Here is a 19,077-nt window from a genome sequence, read left to right as displayed (position 1 = left end):
GAAGGATTCATATGTGTCTTAATAGAGGCAGAGAAAGTGAAGAAAGAGAAGAATAAGTGAGCCTCTGACCTTACATTGTCTTGTCATGTGATACGGTCATCTAACAAAGCTGCCATCACTGTTAGCTTCAGTGCATACAGCTGAAGTGATTTTTTTTTTTTCCTGTCTCCTTAACATGATGGCCTTGTCAGTCAGGTAATATGCAGTTTTATGAAGCAGTGGCATTTAGGGTTAGTTAGCTGTGATGTCTACATAATCTACAGCCTGTCTAAACATCTCTCTGGTCACTTGGCCTGCCTTGTTGGGCTCGTGAACAGTTCTGTCAACAAGTTTTCCCACATTTGCACATCTTAGCTTTTACACTGGCAGGTAAATGTTGTACGAAATGTTCCTTTTAATACCTTTGAGGGCGTCCAGCATCACAATCAATGGATCACAAATCTTCATGTACCACTCTTTATTGCACAACAATAAGACACAATCAAACACCATTACTGTACACTGTTTAAAGCTGAAATCTGGCCAGTTAAAGCATTTAAGAGTTTACACATAGGTCAGGTTCCTGCTAATGGGACTTTGTTCATTTGCAGTGAGATGCTCGACTCCAGCTGGCCCTCTCTCTGGTGTGTAGCCTAAAGTGGGTGTTGAGGTGTGCTGACTGGTTGAAGCATTTCCCGCACACATGGCAGCGGAACGGTTTCTCTCCAGTGTGGATGCGGTGGTGCCTCTTCAGCATGCTGACAGTGGTGAAGCTCTTCCGGCACACGGCACAGCTGTATGGTTTCTCTTTTGTGTGCCACCGCATGTGAACCTCTAGCTGGCAGGCGAAGCTGAAGCCTTTGCCACACTCTTTACAGCTGTGCCACCTCTGGATGCCCTGGCTTGGATGAGAGGAGCGAGGTGGAGGTGGCTTCAGGGATCTCACATTTTTGATCTGCAGTATGTGTGAACCTTGTTTTCCATTTGAGCGAAGTAGCCCCTTGACCAGCTGATCAGTTTTTGGAGTCCTGTGACTCTTTGTAGAGGAGGCACAAGAATCGCTCTGAGCTGCTCTGCAGTTTGAATGAACAGTCATGGACGATGATAAGCTGTTGGTTGGCTGCTGTTTCCTGCTGTTCTCTCCATCAGTCTCCGTCTTAATTTCCAGGGATGTGAGTGGAGGTGGAGAGACAGTTGGTGCTGGTGGAGGATGTGACCTCTGTGGCTCAACGTGACTGCAATTTCCTTCCTCCGAGTCCACTGCTTCCAGTAAACATTTGGTTTGAATGTTTCTTAGTTTTGGTTCCTCCTTAACTTGAGGCAGCAGCTCCACACTACTTCTCCATTCAGACTCACAGAGCTGGACATCATCTTGGGGCTGGACAGAGTGAGGCTCTGAAAAAATAAGAACATCACAGTCATGCTGGCTAAATTTGATAAAAAATATTCTAGAGATGCCTCAACCTGACTTGTATAAGGTGACTTTGGTATCTTTGTTCAAGAGTGTGGTCTTTCACTTTGTGGGCATTACCTCCAGTCTTTGCCTTCTCTGTCATAAAGCTTCTTTCTGTTCAAGTGCAAATCTGCTCTGTTCCTGCTCTAAACTGTTTGTCTGCACTCAGATATACTTCTGCTGCACAAATCTCTTGTGATTCAGTTTGAGTGCATTTACTCACTCTCATACATCCTAAGTAATCTGTGTGCTCGTGAAACTTCTGCTCTCAGGTTTGTGCTCTCACTCTCTGACTGTTGTAAAATGAACCAGTCAAAAGTCCCTAACGAGACAGAATGCCACCTATGATGTTGACCAATGAGATAGTTGCTGCTTTCTTGCAGATGCACTTGTTTTGCTTCTTTATGTGTGGAGTGTAACCAGCTTCATCGACTCCCACCTTTCATGGCTTATTGTATGTTTTGTGTACCCACTTTTGGAGTTGTACAGAACATTTGGCCAGTAAACAGAGTGCAGATAGAGTCGAGTAAGAGCAGAGCAGTTCGGGGCTTTTTGAGGGAAAGATCAAGGTCTGTAAGCATCACAAAATATGAATGTGAAACATTTAGATACCTGACTCATCAACTATCCAGGATTCCTTCTGTGTCAAAACAGTTTTCTACTGTCTAAATATTAGAAAAGTATTCTGACACAGAAGGAATCATGGCTGGTAGACAAGCTTGATATCAGAATGTAGGTAAAATGATCCTTTCATCGTCTAGAACCTGTTCTGACCAACCACCATCACACATGCTGATATGACTCATGAAAGTTTACCCAGAAGCACTTTTCTAAAAGTTTTCTCTGCTGATTCTACGTCATAGACATTAAACTGCTGCAGTTTTGCTGTTGAAAACGATGGTATAACCCATGATATTACATTGATGCTTGAAGCTGGATAGGAAAAATCGTGCTGAACAAAACCAGGGTTTAGCTGTGACACCAGGACTGGATGGAAAATGATTTGGTTTCAGTTATAAACAAAGAAATGTGTGTTTTTCAGCACTGAAAATTTCATATGGTTATCTCCTATACCTATAATAGTACGAGGGCTCAAGACTGCTGGAAAAAATAGAATTTCAACCAACCCTTATGTACTTCAGGGGCCTGTAACTCAATAAACATTCATAGTATGACAGTTTAATCTTGCATGGCTTCATTAAATGTACTAAAGCTATCGTACATGGAAAATCAGCTGATTCTGAGCGGGTCAGGTGGGAGGCACTGATTGATTTTCTTGGAATGTTAGACTGAGGGACATCTTAAACGCCACCTCTCCCATGTTTATTCACAGAACCTCCACCTCACCCCATTACAAGTGCAAATGATCCGGTACTGCACTACACCTTCACCTTGTTTTCTCCCTTGTGTTACTCGACGAACAGAACATTTTTCTTACGGGTCATTCTGCCTCAATTTACCGAATGGCACACACCTAACCATCTTCGATTTCACAGATTGTTTTTTTTAAAGTGGTGAATATTAATTGAGTTGATCCTGTGTCAAATCTGGGGGTCACTGGTAACACTAGTTTTTGAGATAAAAATTCTTAGAGGGGTGGGGTCATGTCGATTTAGGCATTGTTTTCTTTGCACCAATCTATGGAGCAATGTTGGGATTACGTTCATCCTTTTAATAATGACCCTTACAGATTCCTGGGGTCACAAAGCGGGGCTAGTTCATGTTTAAATGAGGGAAAACGTTGAACTAGACTTTGACACAGCAGCAAGAGTCGCTAAAACACACACTTCTCTCCAGCCTGTGATACACCTGCAGGACCAGACGACAGAAGAAGTCGTATGAATATTTCCAAACCAAGACAGCGGTGCACATTCACTCACACAACGTAACACGAGTGATACCACAGCGACAACTTCAGAAAAATACTTAGAATTACAGATGATCCCCAACGGGATTTCACTGAACATTTTAATTGTTAGCGTTTGACACTGTATGGTATATTTTTCAGTTTAGTACACTTTTATTCACATTATATTTCACAGTTTATTGTGCATTTGAAATCTTTCTAGATTTTTCTGTTATATTTCTATTTCAATTACAGTTTTTGTTTTTCTACTGTGGCGGGGGTCACTTTCCTCTTTCTGTGGATACTGTAATTACAGCATTTCCCCATGACGGAAAAATAAAGTATTTCTCTTTTGTTCTAAATAACACTGTTTTCTGGGGGGGACCTGGTGAGCTGTCACAGTTCATCAGCTGCAGCTAAACCATGGCTTCCAGCTGAATCTATTTTCCAGTGTCCTAGGGGAAGACTTCTCTGTGTCTGAGCAAGATAAATGCAACAGTGACATTAATGTGCATATGGATGTATTACAGAATGACCTCTCTGATAAAGTAACTACCAAAATGTGTCGCCAAGCACCGATGGGAACATGTTTTATAAATGATCATCACACTTGGACAGAATTTGAAGTGTTGACATCATCCATCAGCTGAGGCGGTCTTGTCTATGGGTGAACACACAGAAGCGTCTCTTGTCCTGGGCTGTTTCCAGCAGTATTCAGCCAAACGACCACAACATGCCCTCTACATCTACATGTATCAGTCTGAGCACATCACATGTTTAGGAGCTCTGAGTGTGAAACAGAAACCCAAGGAGGTCAGTGTGGCATTTCTCACCTCCTACATTGACACAGTTTTCAACTAGCTACAACAGCAAAGCACGAGTCCTCAAATGCAGCCATGTCTTGTGTCTCTGGTGCGCCTGTTGAGCCTCTGAACCCGGCGTGTGTCTCCGCTCACCTGGCTGCAGCAGGAGCCGCTGGACGGCCACGTTGAGGAGCCGTTTGAGGCGCTCGTTCTCCTGCTGGGAGCGCAGCAGCTCGCCCTGCTGCTCCAGCACCGCGTCCTTCACGGCGCGGAAGATCTCCTCGGCGGCCGCCGTCAGCCTGTCGTTCAGAAACACGTTTAGCAGCTCCAGCTTGGTCATGTTTTCTCCCGCTGTCTCCGGAGGCGGAACGTCCTTCTGTTTACATCCAGCGGACCGGACGGACGAGCAGACCGGCTCCTGCGTGCTGTCTGTGCGTCGCCGGACTGCGGCGGCAGCGCCCCCTGCTGGGCGGGAGGCCGACGAGCAGCGTTTGGTGACTTGAAGTGAGAAAAGTAAGTAGAGTCAGTGCAGTAAAGGCACTTGAACCTGTCTGAAAATGTCATCACAGTTTTGTTTTTTATTTCATAACTAACTGCTGCCTGCAGGGCGGTCCCGTCCACTGCAGTGGGACACTTCTCTCTGCACACTAAACATTAGTTCTCACATCCAACTCCAACAGTGGTTCTCTTGCTGGCAGGTACATCTCCATGGTAACTGATGCTGAACTCCGAACCTGCTCCGGAGCAGGTTATGTTCCAGATGAGAGATCAGCACATATTAAAGCTCTTCCAACTGACCAATCAGTTCTATTGGAAAAATGTCATGAGCATCAGAAGATCCAGCAGAGCTCAGTGCACAGATAGTGACAGGGGAACATATGACTTCTCACAGATGTTAGGAATTTCAGATAGAACCCTAAAACAGAAACTGATTAAAACACTAAAGCCTGTTAACCTGATTGTTGACCTTCTAAGATTGGCAAAAAGCCTATTTATAAATTTGAATAAATCATTTTACATTTGTGCAGCTGAAAGAGTAAGACGAGAAGTGTCTTACAGCCAAAGGAATGAAACTTAATGTGAAGTTACCGAATTCATCATCCACATCACCACGAAAAAGTTAGATTTTTATGACTGGATTTTTTATTCATTAAATAATTTGTCTTTTTGTGAGCAGCGTAGAAGGACAGCATCTATAATTTTGCTATACAATCTTGTAATGCATGATGTTAATTAAACTGAATCTTACATAACAAACGTACGAGTGCACCTTCTCCACAAAGGGACAGTGATGTTAAGTATTAAATACACATTCAGTCTGCATTATTTTGCGTTTCTTTGTACTTTGGTTTCTGCATTTGTGCTGTTTTTATCATATATTACACTATGAATTATTCCCATTAGTTTGTTCTTCTTGTAAGAAATATATGAAGTTGTAAACACTCATATACAAAATGAGTCAGCCTACTTGTGAATTACTTTATGTTTTTATGTTCATATATTACTTGCTTATCCCAATTGCAATTGCTAGGTTAACTGTAGCTAGATACTGAAAAGATACCCTGGGCATGCTGAACTCACTTCGTAGTACAGCCCATTTAAAAATGTCAATTATTGATCCAGCTGGTCATTAAAAGCATCTTTATTTACACAGTAATTTGTACAAGTCACTTTGAACAGTAAGCTCAAGGAAAAGAGTCCGGACAGAGCAAAAACACAAGACCAGAAATCAACAGACCACACTGATAAACCAACACAAAAGAGAAAGACATCAACTGAAGACAGCACTGTTGAAAAGAAACATTGTCTATCAATCTTACAAAGAACATACAAACATCAGAAACAGTCCCTGAGGTGATCAATAACAAAGACTAGAGTACTTAGACTTTAAACCCAGACTAGTTGCTTCAAAATATAGCCACTGATTAAAAAGAACCAGTTAAAAAAAATACACAATTTTTTAACTGAAGGACAGCCTCAGGTAGAAGAGGCCCTTTATAACAACTGAATGGAAAATCAGTGAAGCGCATGTGTCTGATTGATTAAACGAACTTAAAAGTAACTTGACTGAAAATTCCTCTCAGGTTGTGACTTCCTTGCTTTGTTGACAGGGTCCTTGTTTAAGTAAAATTGTCATAGTCTTGGAACGAGCTGGGCAGTAACAGTCTCGTCCACTCACAGAAAAAAATTAAAACCGTGAATAGAAAGGTATCAGGCTACTGCAAGTGCAACAGTATTTATTCCTATAATCATCTTTCTCTTCCCTTTGCATACACAGTATACAGATATGCCTTCTCTCTAAAGTGTTGCATTCCCACATTTAAGTCATCCAGAGATTCCTGACAAATTGAGGGCATTCTTAACAATGTCTTCCAACATCAGAGCTTCTGCCAATTTTTTAAGGGCCTGAAAGTTGGACATTGACCTTAACCAGACATGAGAAGGAAAGCCCTGCAGAATAACTCCTCGGCCATCAGATGATCACATGGGCAGGAAATTAACTGTACTTTGAGAGAAGATGTTTAAAATGTAAAGAGTAAAACATGAAACTAAAGCTTAAAATAAGAAAAAAAAATGTCTTTTAAATGCTCTATTGTCAATATCTGGTGTACATGTAGAGTCACAAGACAAGGTTGTGGGTGAGATGCAGGGGCAGGCAGTTGACTGTGCTTGATGTAGCCCTCAACTGTCAATCATTTCTGACAGTTCCTGCAGCAGGTCGTCTTCTCCGATGCCAGGGTCCACGTCATCCTCCAGGTGGTCATCGGTGAACTCGTTCATCAGCTCCTCAAAGTCGTCCATGGCGGAGGTGGAGGCAGCAGTGCTGGAAGAGGCAGCGCGGGACGCTGCTACACTGGGTCTACGTGATTTGGACTGGGTGGGCGTCTTCAAGACCGGGCTGAAATGAAGAGAGAAGCTGCATTCACGTCTTGCTGAAACTACAATTACTAACTTGTTATTGTATGCCTCTGCCAATCAGTTAAGTGTACATCCATGTCCAGCTTGTATAATATAGGTAGCTACGACTTTTAAGGAATTTATTATGTGAACACTGGGGCTGAACGATTTGACACGACAGTTCAAACACTGGGTCAGACTTGCTACATAACATGTGTCCTAAACTGCAGCTTTTGTAATTTGCTAATTGCATTGTTTTTAAATTGTAATTTTGATCTGAAATTGATCAACTGTTTACCCCCAAGATCCAAGATGGCATCAGCATGGTGTTTAAGAGAGATTGCATTTACAAGGATGGGAGAGACATTGAAGGGGCTGACAAGACGAAAACACAATGATGGCACAGAGAAATAAAAGCATCGGAATAATTTCCGTCAGTTCTGACTGGGATAGTTCCATTTTTTCTACAAACAAAACTTTTTGCCAACAGTATCATTTGGAAGACGTGATAACATTGGTTTTATATCTTGCTGAAGAAACTAACAGAAGCTTGTTAGTAGTTGAGGTTTTCAATAATATATTTTCACTGACAGTGTGAAAAGTAACATTATGCACAGATGGGGGTAAGTGGTTGTGTGGATAAGCTGGCAAAAGTTCTTGTTTGCTCTTGAAGTGCTGCAGTGACATTAAACATGGGTGTTGTATTGCAGTGACACTCATCTTGTGACCACAGGGCCAAATAAGACCCACAGGTCATAAGATGACAGGGTGCCAGAAGATCGTTTTCATATTCACAATGAAATCAAACTGATTTACACCAGTAAATGTTTTGTTTGTTTATGTAGTAAATGTTCAGTAATGTCTGACCTGTTCCTCAGTTCATTAAAAAATGAATAACTTCAAAGAGCTTCTTAATTTTATAAGATTAATATACATTCTTATGAACTGGCCTCTGGCCTCCTGTCATTTTGCAGAGGTGGCCCCTCGGCAAAGCAAGCAGTATTCCTATATTACAGGGGGGTTCTGTTAATGATCCAGTGTGTTGAATTTAGTGGCATCAAGCAGTGAAGTTGCAGACTGCAACCAACCCAATATCCTCCACCTCACCCTTCGCTTCAAAGTAATAAATAATATTATTTATCAGGCTTAGCTAAGCATCAATCTGGAGAGTTCTTAACAGCTCTGACTAAATCAACCACACTGAAAAATAGATCTTGAGGTTAGCTTAAAAAAAACAAAAAAACTAGCTAACTGTAGAGGGGGAAATTGTAGCTTGTTGACCAAGTTCAACAAGTTAGGTAATATTACCTTGAGTAACTCAAGGGGATGAATAAAATATCTATCTATCTATCTATCTATCTATCTATCTATCTATCTATCTGTCATGTTATTAAAGCTGTGTTTGTACCTTTGGGGGACTGCACAGGCCTCTCTGGCAGCAGCAAGATTGACGGCCGGCTTGGTTTCTTGGCCTGGGCTCTGTCTGAAGACAGGGACAGACTGAAGCTCCTCTCTCGGTGAGCTGGAGCTGGAGCCAGCATCTGGCAAGGATGTAGGACTGCGTGGCACAGAAGAGCTCAGTTGAGCCTCTGCACTGAAGGATGGCAACACCTGAAAATGCAGCACAAGTCACCAGAGGTCATTAACAGGACAAGATTGCTTCCATTTCCCATCATACATCTGCATTTTTTTGAGATGATAACTCAATCAGAGCAGAGACTAGATGTCTGACAAAGACATTAGACAAACAGTATAATTGAGTGTATTAAACAATGTAACCTGAAATACTGGTGGTGTCACAGACACGCAATGTAGAAATGCACAAATTAAATGTGACAGACACAAAACACTACAGTGGAAAGTGGAGTAACATATACAGCACAAACATTTGAGAAATAAAAAGAAAGAAAAATACACTAGCACATATATAGACATATCTAAGTAAATATGAAACATCCAATGAATTGAATATATTATGTCCAAGTTACCTGTCTTTCTCTGCAAGCCGTCTCTTGCAGTGGCTCCTCGGGCACTGTGGAGGTGCTGTTCAAAGGTTTAACAGCAGCTACAGCGGAACGCTCTGCTCCCCTCCTCTTCTGGCCTGGCTTCACCTGCACTGCAGGTTTCATTACAGACGGTTTCACATTCAGCTTGGGCCTCACTGAAACAATAGCAAAGTTTAAATGTCAGTGTTTCATCGTACTTTTTTTTTTATCATTTCTGTGCAAATGATTTGCTACCCACATGTACTTTTTCTAAAACTTTTAAGAAATAGCATGTCTGCCAAAAACCGATGAGGCCACTTAAAGTGCATGTAAATGGTGATTGTGCTGAAGGAAACAGGTGGAGGTCTCTGTGGCCTTTTAAAGTCTAAGGTGGGCGGACTGTGCGTTTAAAAGGAAACATGGGCTGCAAAATGAAATAAGTATGACAGCATTAGGTATGGTACCTTTAGTGTCTACAGAGTGTTCTGGGGATTTCTTCGGACTATTGTTCAGTGCTTTATCGGTAGGGGGGGCTTCTGCAGCAGGACCCTGCGGAGTTCCTCTAGCCTGTTTGGCTAGTGACGGTGTGGGGGAGATCCTTGTGTTTTTATCTGGGACTTCCTTGGAGCTCCTCTGGGACTCAGTCTCACCCTGCTGTGGCAGCCTCACTGGGATTGAGGACACTGCTGTATCAGGAGTAGTTGTACTGTTCAGAGGTGAAGCAGCCTTGGGTTTGAGAGGAATCCGTTTACGAACAGGGACTTTTTGGGTGGAAAGGGTAGAGTCAGGGACTGAAGTTGGGAGGGAAGGTAAGGAAGGGCCTGGTGATGTGAGACTGATTTTAACAGGAACCTTCCTCTTCCTGGTATCATTAGAACTTTGGTTCTGAGAAGGCTCTGCTTCAGCTGAGCTTTTGGCCTGCTCCTCAATTTCTTGCTTCCGAAGGCGTTTTTCCCGCATGATCTCCTCAAAGGTCTTGACCTTGACGTCATTGCTGGTCTAGAGAGACACAGAAAAATTACTATCACCTAGAGGTAGAAGAATAACAAACAGCCACAGCCATTACTGCAGTATTTTACAGAGCATACCTCAGGCACAGCAGCTGGAGTTTTCACTGGCTTCTCTGTCACTGTAGCACTTTTCTCATGTGTGCCTTTGTAAACAGAAAATTCATGTTAGTGATTCAAAAACATGATGAGAAAAAAAAAATGCAATTCAAATAAAACATTTTTACAAAAGTATACATAACATTTCTGCTTGTAGTTCTTGTGCTAAGACACGGGGAACCAAACTATGAAAAATGTAGGTGCTGTCTTACTTTGAGGAGCCAGTTTCTTGATGCACAGTAGACGGGGCTTCTTGGCATCACTCTCCTCAGAATCAGAGTTCTGCTTGTTGTCAGCCGCCGTGGCCTGCTGAGCCTGGATTCTTGCTGCCTTCTCCCTCCGTATCTCTTCCAGTGTCTTTACTCTAACCTCCTGTGCATTCGTGGCTTGACCATCCGTTTCTGACTCTCTCTGGCTCTCTACTGGAACTTTCTCCACCGTGAGCTTGGCCTTCGTAAGGTGGGGGTTCGGCTCCTGTTCCTTCTCTTGCCTTCTTCTCTTGGCCTGAAGGACCTCAGAAAACGTTTTGACCTGGTTGATGGAGGTGTCTGTTACAGTGATAGCTCGTTTCATGCCCTTGGCGGCTTTGGTGTTAGTGTTGGTTTTGGTTACGGCAACCTCCGAAGGCATGACTGAAGGGGCATCTGTCTGGCTTTGAGACTGAGACTTAGCTGCTTTCTCCTGTCTTATCTCCTCCAGAGTTTTGATGCGGATCTGCTCAGGCACCAAACTTGTCTCAGCTGTAACACAACAACAAATAATGCCTTCATCTATGTGCATGATATCATTCTGGTAACAATCTCGAGGTAACTGCATATTCTCAGACTTCTTACCCAACTGAGTGGCTGCAACAGGTTCTGAAAGCAATCCAAGTCTCTCCTTTACAGGTTTTAAAACTGCATTAACAGAAGAAAGAAAAATACAGATTTTGGAAATAAATACTATCAAAACACAACTTGCTTCTATACACATTTCATAGTGACTGATGTGCTCCTACTGCCTGAAAACACAGCATCTCTTATCAGCATGAATCTGAAGCTGCAGTTCTCATCCAGTGAATAGCTATGAGCAAATTCTGAATATTCACAATACTCACATTTCTGACTGGGCACTGATGTTTGCTCTGCATCCACAACTCTGCCCAGACGCTCAGCAAGACTCCTTTTCAATGGAAGACCCTCTCGACCTTTTACATCTACAGGAAGGACACATTATGACCTTCAAACCTCCACATTATTATTATTATTACCAGTGGCATTTGGCATCTGCACCAAGACAACAAATGTACCTGTGTTGGGAATCTTCTTTCCAAGCCTTTCAGCCACACTGGCTCTTGATCTCACAGTTTCTTCGAAGACAAGTGGTTCTAGGTTAAAAGACAGAAACTGAAGTGGTTTAGAAAAAATAATCTTGATTTAACTTCTTTTAACTGCTAAAAGCAATCTTTACATTGTTATGTATACATTAGATTTTTTTTTAACAGTTTAAAATCAATATTTCTTGTTAGTTTTCAAGCAGGGATTGTTGTCATCAGACAAATGACAGGTTAAAATTAAAATGCTGCTTCAAAAACCATGAGAAGTACATATCCACACAATATGCCTAAAACAAGATTATTGGGTCTACCTGGCAATATTCATATTCCAGTTGTGGTGCTGTCCAAACAATACAGTTCTACTGTGTTAAATAGTAGCCCCAGCAGTCTAGCTTACTATTAAACAAACACAAAGATTGTCTGAATGCATTTTTCTCTGTCTGTTCTTTGGAATGGTTATACATGCAATGTTTATGCTATCAGACACCTATGTCACTGTACTCAAAGCTAAATTACAAAATAAGAAAATACGTAAGTAAGTAAGTAAGTAAACCTGTTTTTTTACCATCTCTGGACTCCAAGAGGGCTGGTTGAAAAAATGACCGGATGTTTTCTTTCTCTCCGTTGGCAGAGGTCTCACCACTCTGGACGGCGTAGCCAGCTCTCTTCATGCTGGCCTTCAGGGCCTTCCTAAGCAGGATCTCCTCCAAGGTGCTCACTCCAAAGTTTAGTGAATCCCCTGTAAAGAAACAACATTGTCTCATATAAAACAAAGGTTGCACAGGATTTGGCAGAATTACAGCATCAGTCACAAACTACAACAAATTGTAATTCCAAAGATTTGTGTCTCTGCGCAGTCTCACCTGATTTAGGTAACTTTCTAGAAGACGGGGCAATCTTGCCATCCTCTCCCTCCTCTGAGAACTGGTCTGGAAACATAATGACATGAGTGGTAATGATCAAAGTAAACATCCTTTCTCAATATGACAATAAGACAAAGAAGGAATTTTGAAATCACATCCAGCTCACCATCTTCATCCTCATCGTCATCTGCTGGATTGATTACCACTGGTGGATGGGTGGGGCTTGGTACTGGCTCCTGACTTTCTGTCTTAATGACGCCTCTAAGTTGAGGATTGGCTGTGGTGTGGAGAGGAGCAGCTGGTGGGGGGGCTGGTTCCTCGTGCTGCTGTTCTTCATCCTTGCTCAGACCTAGGAGAGTTAGTCATTGTCATTACTGTCTCTCTCAGGTGGATGTCAAATCTTCCTAAATTCTCCACAGTTCAATTGTAAGTGTGTTTGTTTAAGCAAAGCTCACTCACTTTTATCAGGTGGGACAAAGACGCCTTCTATGTACCGGGGCTTTTCATGGAAGAAGGCACAGTGTGACTTCTGGCAGCCAGCCGGCTGGTTCTCCCAATAACACGGGATCTCCTTTCGGTTTTTCTGTTTTGATGAATGAGATTATTAACATGTAGCAGCATGCACGCAAAAGATAGGCTCATCATTCAAATGCATCTGTGTGCATAAAATTTTTCACAATACACCAAAGGAACGTATAGTTATTGTTTTTTCAGGTCTACTGTTCTCACTCTACTTTTGCATAATAACCATGTAATCGTTTCTCCTAGCTACATACTGTATTGTGATTTTATAAACAGGAAAGACTGAAGTTTGTGACATAGAACACACGACTGTAACAGTGGTGCTATTATCTCTGATGTTATGGAGAAAGTTAACATTTCTTAATCAGCGTGATTTTCAATGCAAACAATTAGAGAGATCTACTGCGTAACACTACTGGGTTGCATTCATGATGCAATAAGTGTTCCTCCAGCCAGATCCAGAGGCAGGAGTGGACTTCCTGACCAAGGCTGACAGGGAGAATCTTTCTACCCTTCATTCATGGCCATTCAGGACACTAACAGCCTTGAGTGGGCAAAGCTTGAAGGAGATATTCCAGAGTTGTCTTTAGTTTAAAAATAATGTCTAAATTTTTCTTACTGTAATCTCCATGTGGCGAAACTTGCAGACAGTACGGAAGCAGCGTCCTTCCTGCCAGAGGCTGCAGACGGTCTCATTGCCCATAGCAGCTTCACAGTGTCTGAAGGGGCAACTGTCTCCCTGCACGATAAATGAAATGAAGCTCAGACTCTTTGCTCTAGTCACTTTCCAATGGTTATACTATGTGTGTATATGAGAAGCTTGTAGTCAAACTTTGCATACTTTAGTGCAGGTGGAATAGTAAAAGAAGTAGCAGTCATTTCCATGGTTGGTCATAGTATTGCTGGTATACGTCTTAAATGGCGGTAGATACGGGGTGACGACCTTTAAACCCAGCAGCTGGTGCTCTTGAGGGCCAACAGGACTCTCCCTGAAAACACAGAGCACAGAAACGATTTAGCCACGAAAACCCTTTTTCATCACTTCAATTCACTATGAATTTTTCAAACAAGTCTGCTCATGTAAAGGTAACACCAGGAAGGCTCTGTGTCCTTTCGTCATATTATGTATCCAGAGGAAGGCATGACTTGCTACAGCTTGTCCATTGAAGATTCTTAATGACATTACCTCCATAATCAAATAATTTAAATGAATTTACGGATAGGGACCTACAAGATTTTCAAGTTTGACTTATCTGAAGAAACTGACAGATTTTTGCACTTTGAAAGCAATCATCAATGCAAAAGTCTCAGGTAAAAACACTGCTTACCTGTTATCAAAAACTACAGCTAGGAATAGAAGAAGGGATATGCTGTTATTTAGTCAGCAGTATTCTTGAGATGAGCAATACGTTGCACAAATTTGAACCGCAGGCAACCAGTGTGCTGTGGACAAATGTTTTCTTTCTTAGTGGCCTAAGGTCTGTTTGTATGAATACACACAGCCCCAGATCGGGAAACATGTAAATGCAAGTTTTCACAAATATTCTTTGCCTTTTTGATGAGACTGAATGTACATGTGAAGAAGCAATGATACGGGTGAAAGTAATAGATGTTGTTATTATTTAGACAACACAGGTGAGTATTTTCTCAGTCATGGTCCTTGTTTGTAAAGTCCCTGCATGCAAGGAACTAAAAAACTTACACTAAAGATTGTCTTACCTAAAAGCAAGAAAAAATTATTTAAGAAATGTGTCAAAGCCAAAATATACTAGGCATGAGAGGTATACAAATAAATAAATGTGAAGTGTGTGATTTGTTGTCAGGTCAAAATTTCCATCAAGGTGGCCAGTCAGCCTTCAATGGCATTTGATTTTCTTTAGTGCTGTTCCTCCTTTACCTGAGGTGGCTGAGAAGTTGTCTCCCTCCTGAGTGCACTGCTGGTTGGGTGTCTCCGCGGTGGTATGGAGTCCTGAAGGAACACTTGATCCGTGAGATAAGAAGAAAAGTGGGGTGGCTCGCCCAGAGACACTTGTCTTCCTACGACATCCCTTTTCTGAGACTCTCTGAGACATCTTTATCTCCGCCAGACTGCTAAACATTACTGATGGTGGTTGGAATAGAGTCCTTCTGGGATTTTTTTTAATACTATTAATTGGTGTGACTAATGAAATAAATAAATAGGGGGACATAAACAGCCAGACAAGAAAAAAAAAATTGAAAAAAATGCTAAAATTGACGTGGCAAAACGTGAAGAGGGGTGGGATGGTGGGTCGAAAAAAATCCTCCGCTTCTTCTTGGGCATGGCAGCATTTTGCATACTTCATGACACTGAGTGTTGGCAGTGGGAAAAATAGGCAGGATATTCAAGCTTCTAGGAATTTTCAGCTGTTGACTACCAATGCTGAAGAGAAAAAAAATCTTCTGCCAATGTAGGAAATTGGGGAAAGCTATCCATATCCAGGGATCCCCAAAGAGTGCCAAGAGGATGGTTTTAAACCTACAAATCAATCAAAAACACTCCCCGGGGAACTGAAAAGGGGTTATTAAGAAACAGACAGACAGCACAAATACAGCGAAGACATTTCTACAAAATGTACATCAACATGAGACAAACATGCTCTCCATAGTAACTGCTATTTGGTTATAGCATGGTTTCCAGATGAGTGAACTGACTCACTGTCGTTACACTGATTATAATCAACCCATGTTTATACATCTCAAGTATTAAATACAAAACAAACAACAGATTTTGAGGGCCCAAAACAGGGCTGTGTCTTTAGTCTAGACACGAAGGCCTGAACAACAGTTCGGTCGTCCATCTGAACAAACTGTAAAAATGTACAAAAGAGTATGTACACTGAAATAACTTTATAAAAATAACGATTCATAAAGTCACCAGTTCTAGCAAATACTTCTCCAGTGGCTACAACAACAGTTGTCCTGGAGTATAAGCACGACATCATTATACTGTATGTATGGTCAAAGTTGAAGAACCAAGACAGTCAAGAAAACAGTCGCATACTTACTGTTGGATAACAAAAAGTTGCCCAAAGCTAGTTGGAACGAACTACGAGCGGTTCCCAGCAGTGATGGAAAAATACTGCCGTACATAAATTATTAGAATGAGTCTATGTGGACTAACAGCTAGCCTGGCTAACTCGACTATATTTTAAAAACAAATACCACATATATAACGTTCTTAACGCTTGACATATTATGCTAACACAGCTAAAGGCTGTTGTAGCACACGTTACATTACAGAGGCCTACCTAGCGCTTCAGCTTCTCACGACCTTATCGTTAATGTGAAACAGTTGTCTATTTAGTAATTACCGTGGTATTGACGTTCATATTATGAAAGCCAAAGATATTGTGTAAAAAGTGTAGACAGTGTTAATTACCAGTTTCTGTTTTAAAAAGATGTTTAAAAATGTGAAATATAGGAAAGTCACTGTCCCGGTTCGATGAAAGCCCCAGCCGCACTTAGACTAAAGCAAAATGGCGACAGCGAGAGTCTGAGGGCGGGCCACTGGTGTGCTGCGTTCAGGGCAAAAGCAAAGCTCGTAGATTCCTCCACTCCCATGAGCGGTCGGCGGTGCGCTGCTCGCGTCCAACTTCATTACCTCTACTCTACATCATAGTGACTAATGTTGTACTTTTCAGGTCAGGTCAACCAACTACAAAATGATACCAACAAATAATTCTGTTGCTGTGTAAGCTGTGTAATTTATAAGTTTATATACACGAAAAATGCACGTTTTAAAGAATACTTCTTTCACCACTGGTTTTTCTGTGTTGTGTGTTCATTTGTTCAGATAAATACAGTTATTCTGAACTAATCTAGCAGCAGGCCATTGCCTTGAATATTAAGCAAAATCTAGCTTTTCATTGTTTTTGGACCTAATCACAGCCCCGAATGTGTCTGGAGAGCCACAAAATAACAGAAAAAGCCATCCCTTCCTTACTTTTTTTTCACCACAGATCAGAACAGGACTGTGTTCTGAATCACATACTTTTCCTTTTTACTTTAGGTGCATATCACAGATGCCCTGAAAAAGTTTGTTCTGTTTCATGCAGTATGCATACAACTAGGACATACTACTACGTTACAATAGTGCCCCTTAAACTTTGACCGTCACCGTCTGTAATGCGAAATGAACTGTCATCTTGAATTGAATTTCCCTTCTGGGATAAATAAAGTATTTTTCATTTCATTTCATTTCATCTGTGAGCATACTCTTGACGACTCATGACTCTTTATACTTGCTCAGACACTGTGACATATCTGATGGCCAGAGACAGGTGCTGCCTTGCATACTGCAAAATCCACCAAGATGTATTAAGACATTCTGATGTTTTTGGCATTTTTGGCTACATTTGGCATACTCTGCATTGGGACATGCTATATCTTTTTGTGGTATATTATATAGTATGGTAGTATGGATATGGGAATGCTCTCAGGGAGTCATTCTGGTTTACAGCCTGTTGTGATGTCACAACAGGGTAGGCATCGCCGCTTGCTGGCTCATCCTCTTCCTTTGGGCTGCTCTCTGCCACCCACAGAGATTAGAGTGACACTCCAAATCACATACTTTTTCTTTTACTTTACACTGTACTGCATACAGTATAGTATTATGGATATTGGAACAAACCTTAGATACTTTTGCTACTTCCTGGTTGACATTTTTGGAGTCAGAGACAAAAAAAAGATTGAAAGAGGGCCGAGCCGGAGAGCAGTGATTGGTCAGACTGACTGAGGGCCGAGGACTCTCTGTATGCCCACATTTACCTGCTGCTGCTGCTGTGATTACTGGCTGCTGCTAGCAATGTTAACCTCCAAAAGTGGAGCTAAACTCTACAGGTCAGTGTTGAAGTCATCTTAGTAACTTGTTGTTTTCATATTCAAATCTGGACAATAGTACATATAAAGTAGTGACCTGTGTTACTGTAGCTGAAGTTACTGTAAGTTAACATCAGACTGTGGAGCCTCTGATGGTAAAACATGGTCTGATGTTGTGTTTTAAACTTCTGTAAATCTCATGTTACGTTTCCTGACTTATTGTTAACACTGATGTCAAATGAGGTTTGTCAGCTTCACAAATTAGTTAACTGTTAACTGAAGCTAACGTTCCGCCACAGAACACTGTTACTGATTAATGTTAATCTCCCAGTTCAGTGAAGCTCAGCTCAGTTTGTGAGTTCATGTCTTTGTTCTGTGGTTCAGTATCAGACTGTTGACTGTTTTTTTTTTCAGCTCATTTCATTGAGAAAAGCATCTGTTGAAATGATTAGTTCCCTTTCAGAAACAGTGAAGTTACTGAGGTCTACCCACTGATATGAGCATCACACTGAACCACAGAGGTGAGTCATAGTTACCTTCTGCTATTTAATGTACAACAGTCCAGCAGAGCAATGTATTGTCAGATAACCATGTGAAGGTCATGTAATCAGAGTGCTGTTTCTTTTCCTTTTTAACTCTCAGTATGATACATTAGAATAAAAAGAAAAAACTTTATTGTCCATCTAAGGCAATAAAATTTTCTTTGGCCTCATCCAGGAAAACAAACATTTCCATAAGATTAAAAAATTTCAAAAACATCCCACTTTCTATTGTGCTATAGTCATACCCTGCTGTGTTTACTGTCATTTAATGGTCCAGCAGTTGGAATTAAAGAGCCTTGTAGATCTTTTTCTTACTGTTTGTGTCTTTTCCTTCCAGCCATGATGTGGATCATTGGGAACATCTTGTCTGATGTGGGCTGAGAGCTACAGAGAACATGAACATTCAGCTGAGGTTGTCTGAGGTGAAGAGTCTTCTCTCCTTCTTCATCCCTGTGAGGAAGAGCAGCACTGATGTCCTCCTCATCAATTTCAGTAATAGCAGGAATGTTGCTCTGCAGTTTCAGCTCCCTGTCTTCATAAAGTACTTGTCTTATGACTGTTAAATATTTACACTACACTGTAAGCTGGGCAACACATTTATTTCATCCATCGATTACATACTTTGACATATCTTTCCAGTTCAGAATTGTTAAATAATGTAGTTTTTAAATGTACAATAAATGTATTGATGAAGCTCTTGTCCTGAATGTGTTGATGTTTCAATGCTGTATATCTGCTACAAATGATGGCAACGTGTAATCTGTATTGTAAGTATGCAACAACAGCAGAGATGCAGTTAAAGGCGATAAATGGAACCTGTGAACACTAAGAACAGAGAATAACAAACTGCTGAAACAGCTGCTCTGTCCTTCTGTAAGTGAAAGCTGAACTGGAAGTGGTTCACTGAGGATGACGTCCATTCAGTC

General features: G+C 41.4%; 2 protein-coding genes across 5 annotated transcripts; both read right to left on the bottom strand.

The window, feature by feature from the left end:
• Positions 1–440: 440 nt before the first annotated feature.
• On the bottom strand, positions 441–4,507 carry LOC103367890 (zinc finger protein 45-like). Its single transcript, XM_008296061.1, has 2 exons — positions 4,235–4,507; positions 441–1,374 (listed from the first exon to the last, which is right to left on the bottom strand). The coding sequence occupies exons 1-2, from the start codon at positions 4,419–4,421 to the stop codon at positions 581–583; spliced, it is 981 nt and encodes a 326-aa protein (XP_008294283.1). The 5' UTR covers positions 4,422–4,507; the 3' UTR covers positions 441–580.
• A 1,198-nt stretch (positions 4,508–5,705) lies between these two features.
• zc3h11a (zinc finger CCCH-type containing 11A) lies at positions 5,706–16,252 on the bottom strand. Of its 4 annotated transcripts, none has more exons than XM_008296059.1 (17): positions 16,171–16,252; positions 14,668–14,739; positions 13,612–13,759; positions 13,390–13,509; positions 12,708–12,831; positions 12,415–12,597; positions 12,249–12,314; positions 11,951–12,124; positions 11,359–11,436; positions 11,167–11,265; positions 10,904–10,966; positions 10,283–10,810; positions 10,053–10,117; positions 9,429–9,963; positions 8,968–9,140; positions 8,388–8,590; positions 5,706–6,980 (listed from the first exon to the last, which is right to left on the bottom strand). In XM_008296059.1, exons 3-17 carry the CDS (start codon positions 13,663–13,665, stop codon positions 6,764–6,766), a joined length of 2,682 nt encoding a protein of 893 aa, XP_008294281.1. In that variant the 5' UTR covers positions 13,666–13,759; positions 14,668–14,739; positions 16,171–16,252; the 3' UTR covers positions 5,706–6,763. The 4 variants fall into 4 exon arrangements, with proteins under 4 accessions (XP_008294281.1, XP_008294280.1, XP_008294279.1 ...); XM_008296058.1 differs by lacking the exon at positions 16,171–16,252 and adding an exon at positions 15,797–16,164; XM_008296057.1 differs by lacking the exon at positions 16,171–16,252 and having other exon boundaries at positions 14,668–16,164.
• Between the last annotated feature and the right edge of the window lie 2,825 nt (positions 16,253–19,077).

This window comes from Stegastes partitus, unplaced genomic scaffold (genome assembly GCF_000690725.1).
Source record: "Stegastes partitus isolate 25-593 unplaced genomic scaffold, Stegastes_partitus-1.0.2 Scaffold1098, whole genome shotgun sequence".
NCBI classification, from domain to species: domain Eukaryota; kingdom Metazoa; phylum Chordata; class Actinopteri; family Pomacentridae; genus Stegastes; species Stegastes partitus.
The sequence above is the reverse complement of the archived record's forward strand: the minus strand, read 5'-3'. Positions and strand labels throughout refer to the sequence as shown.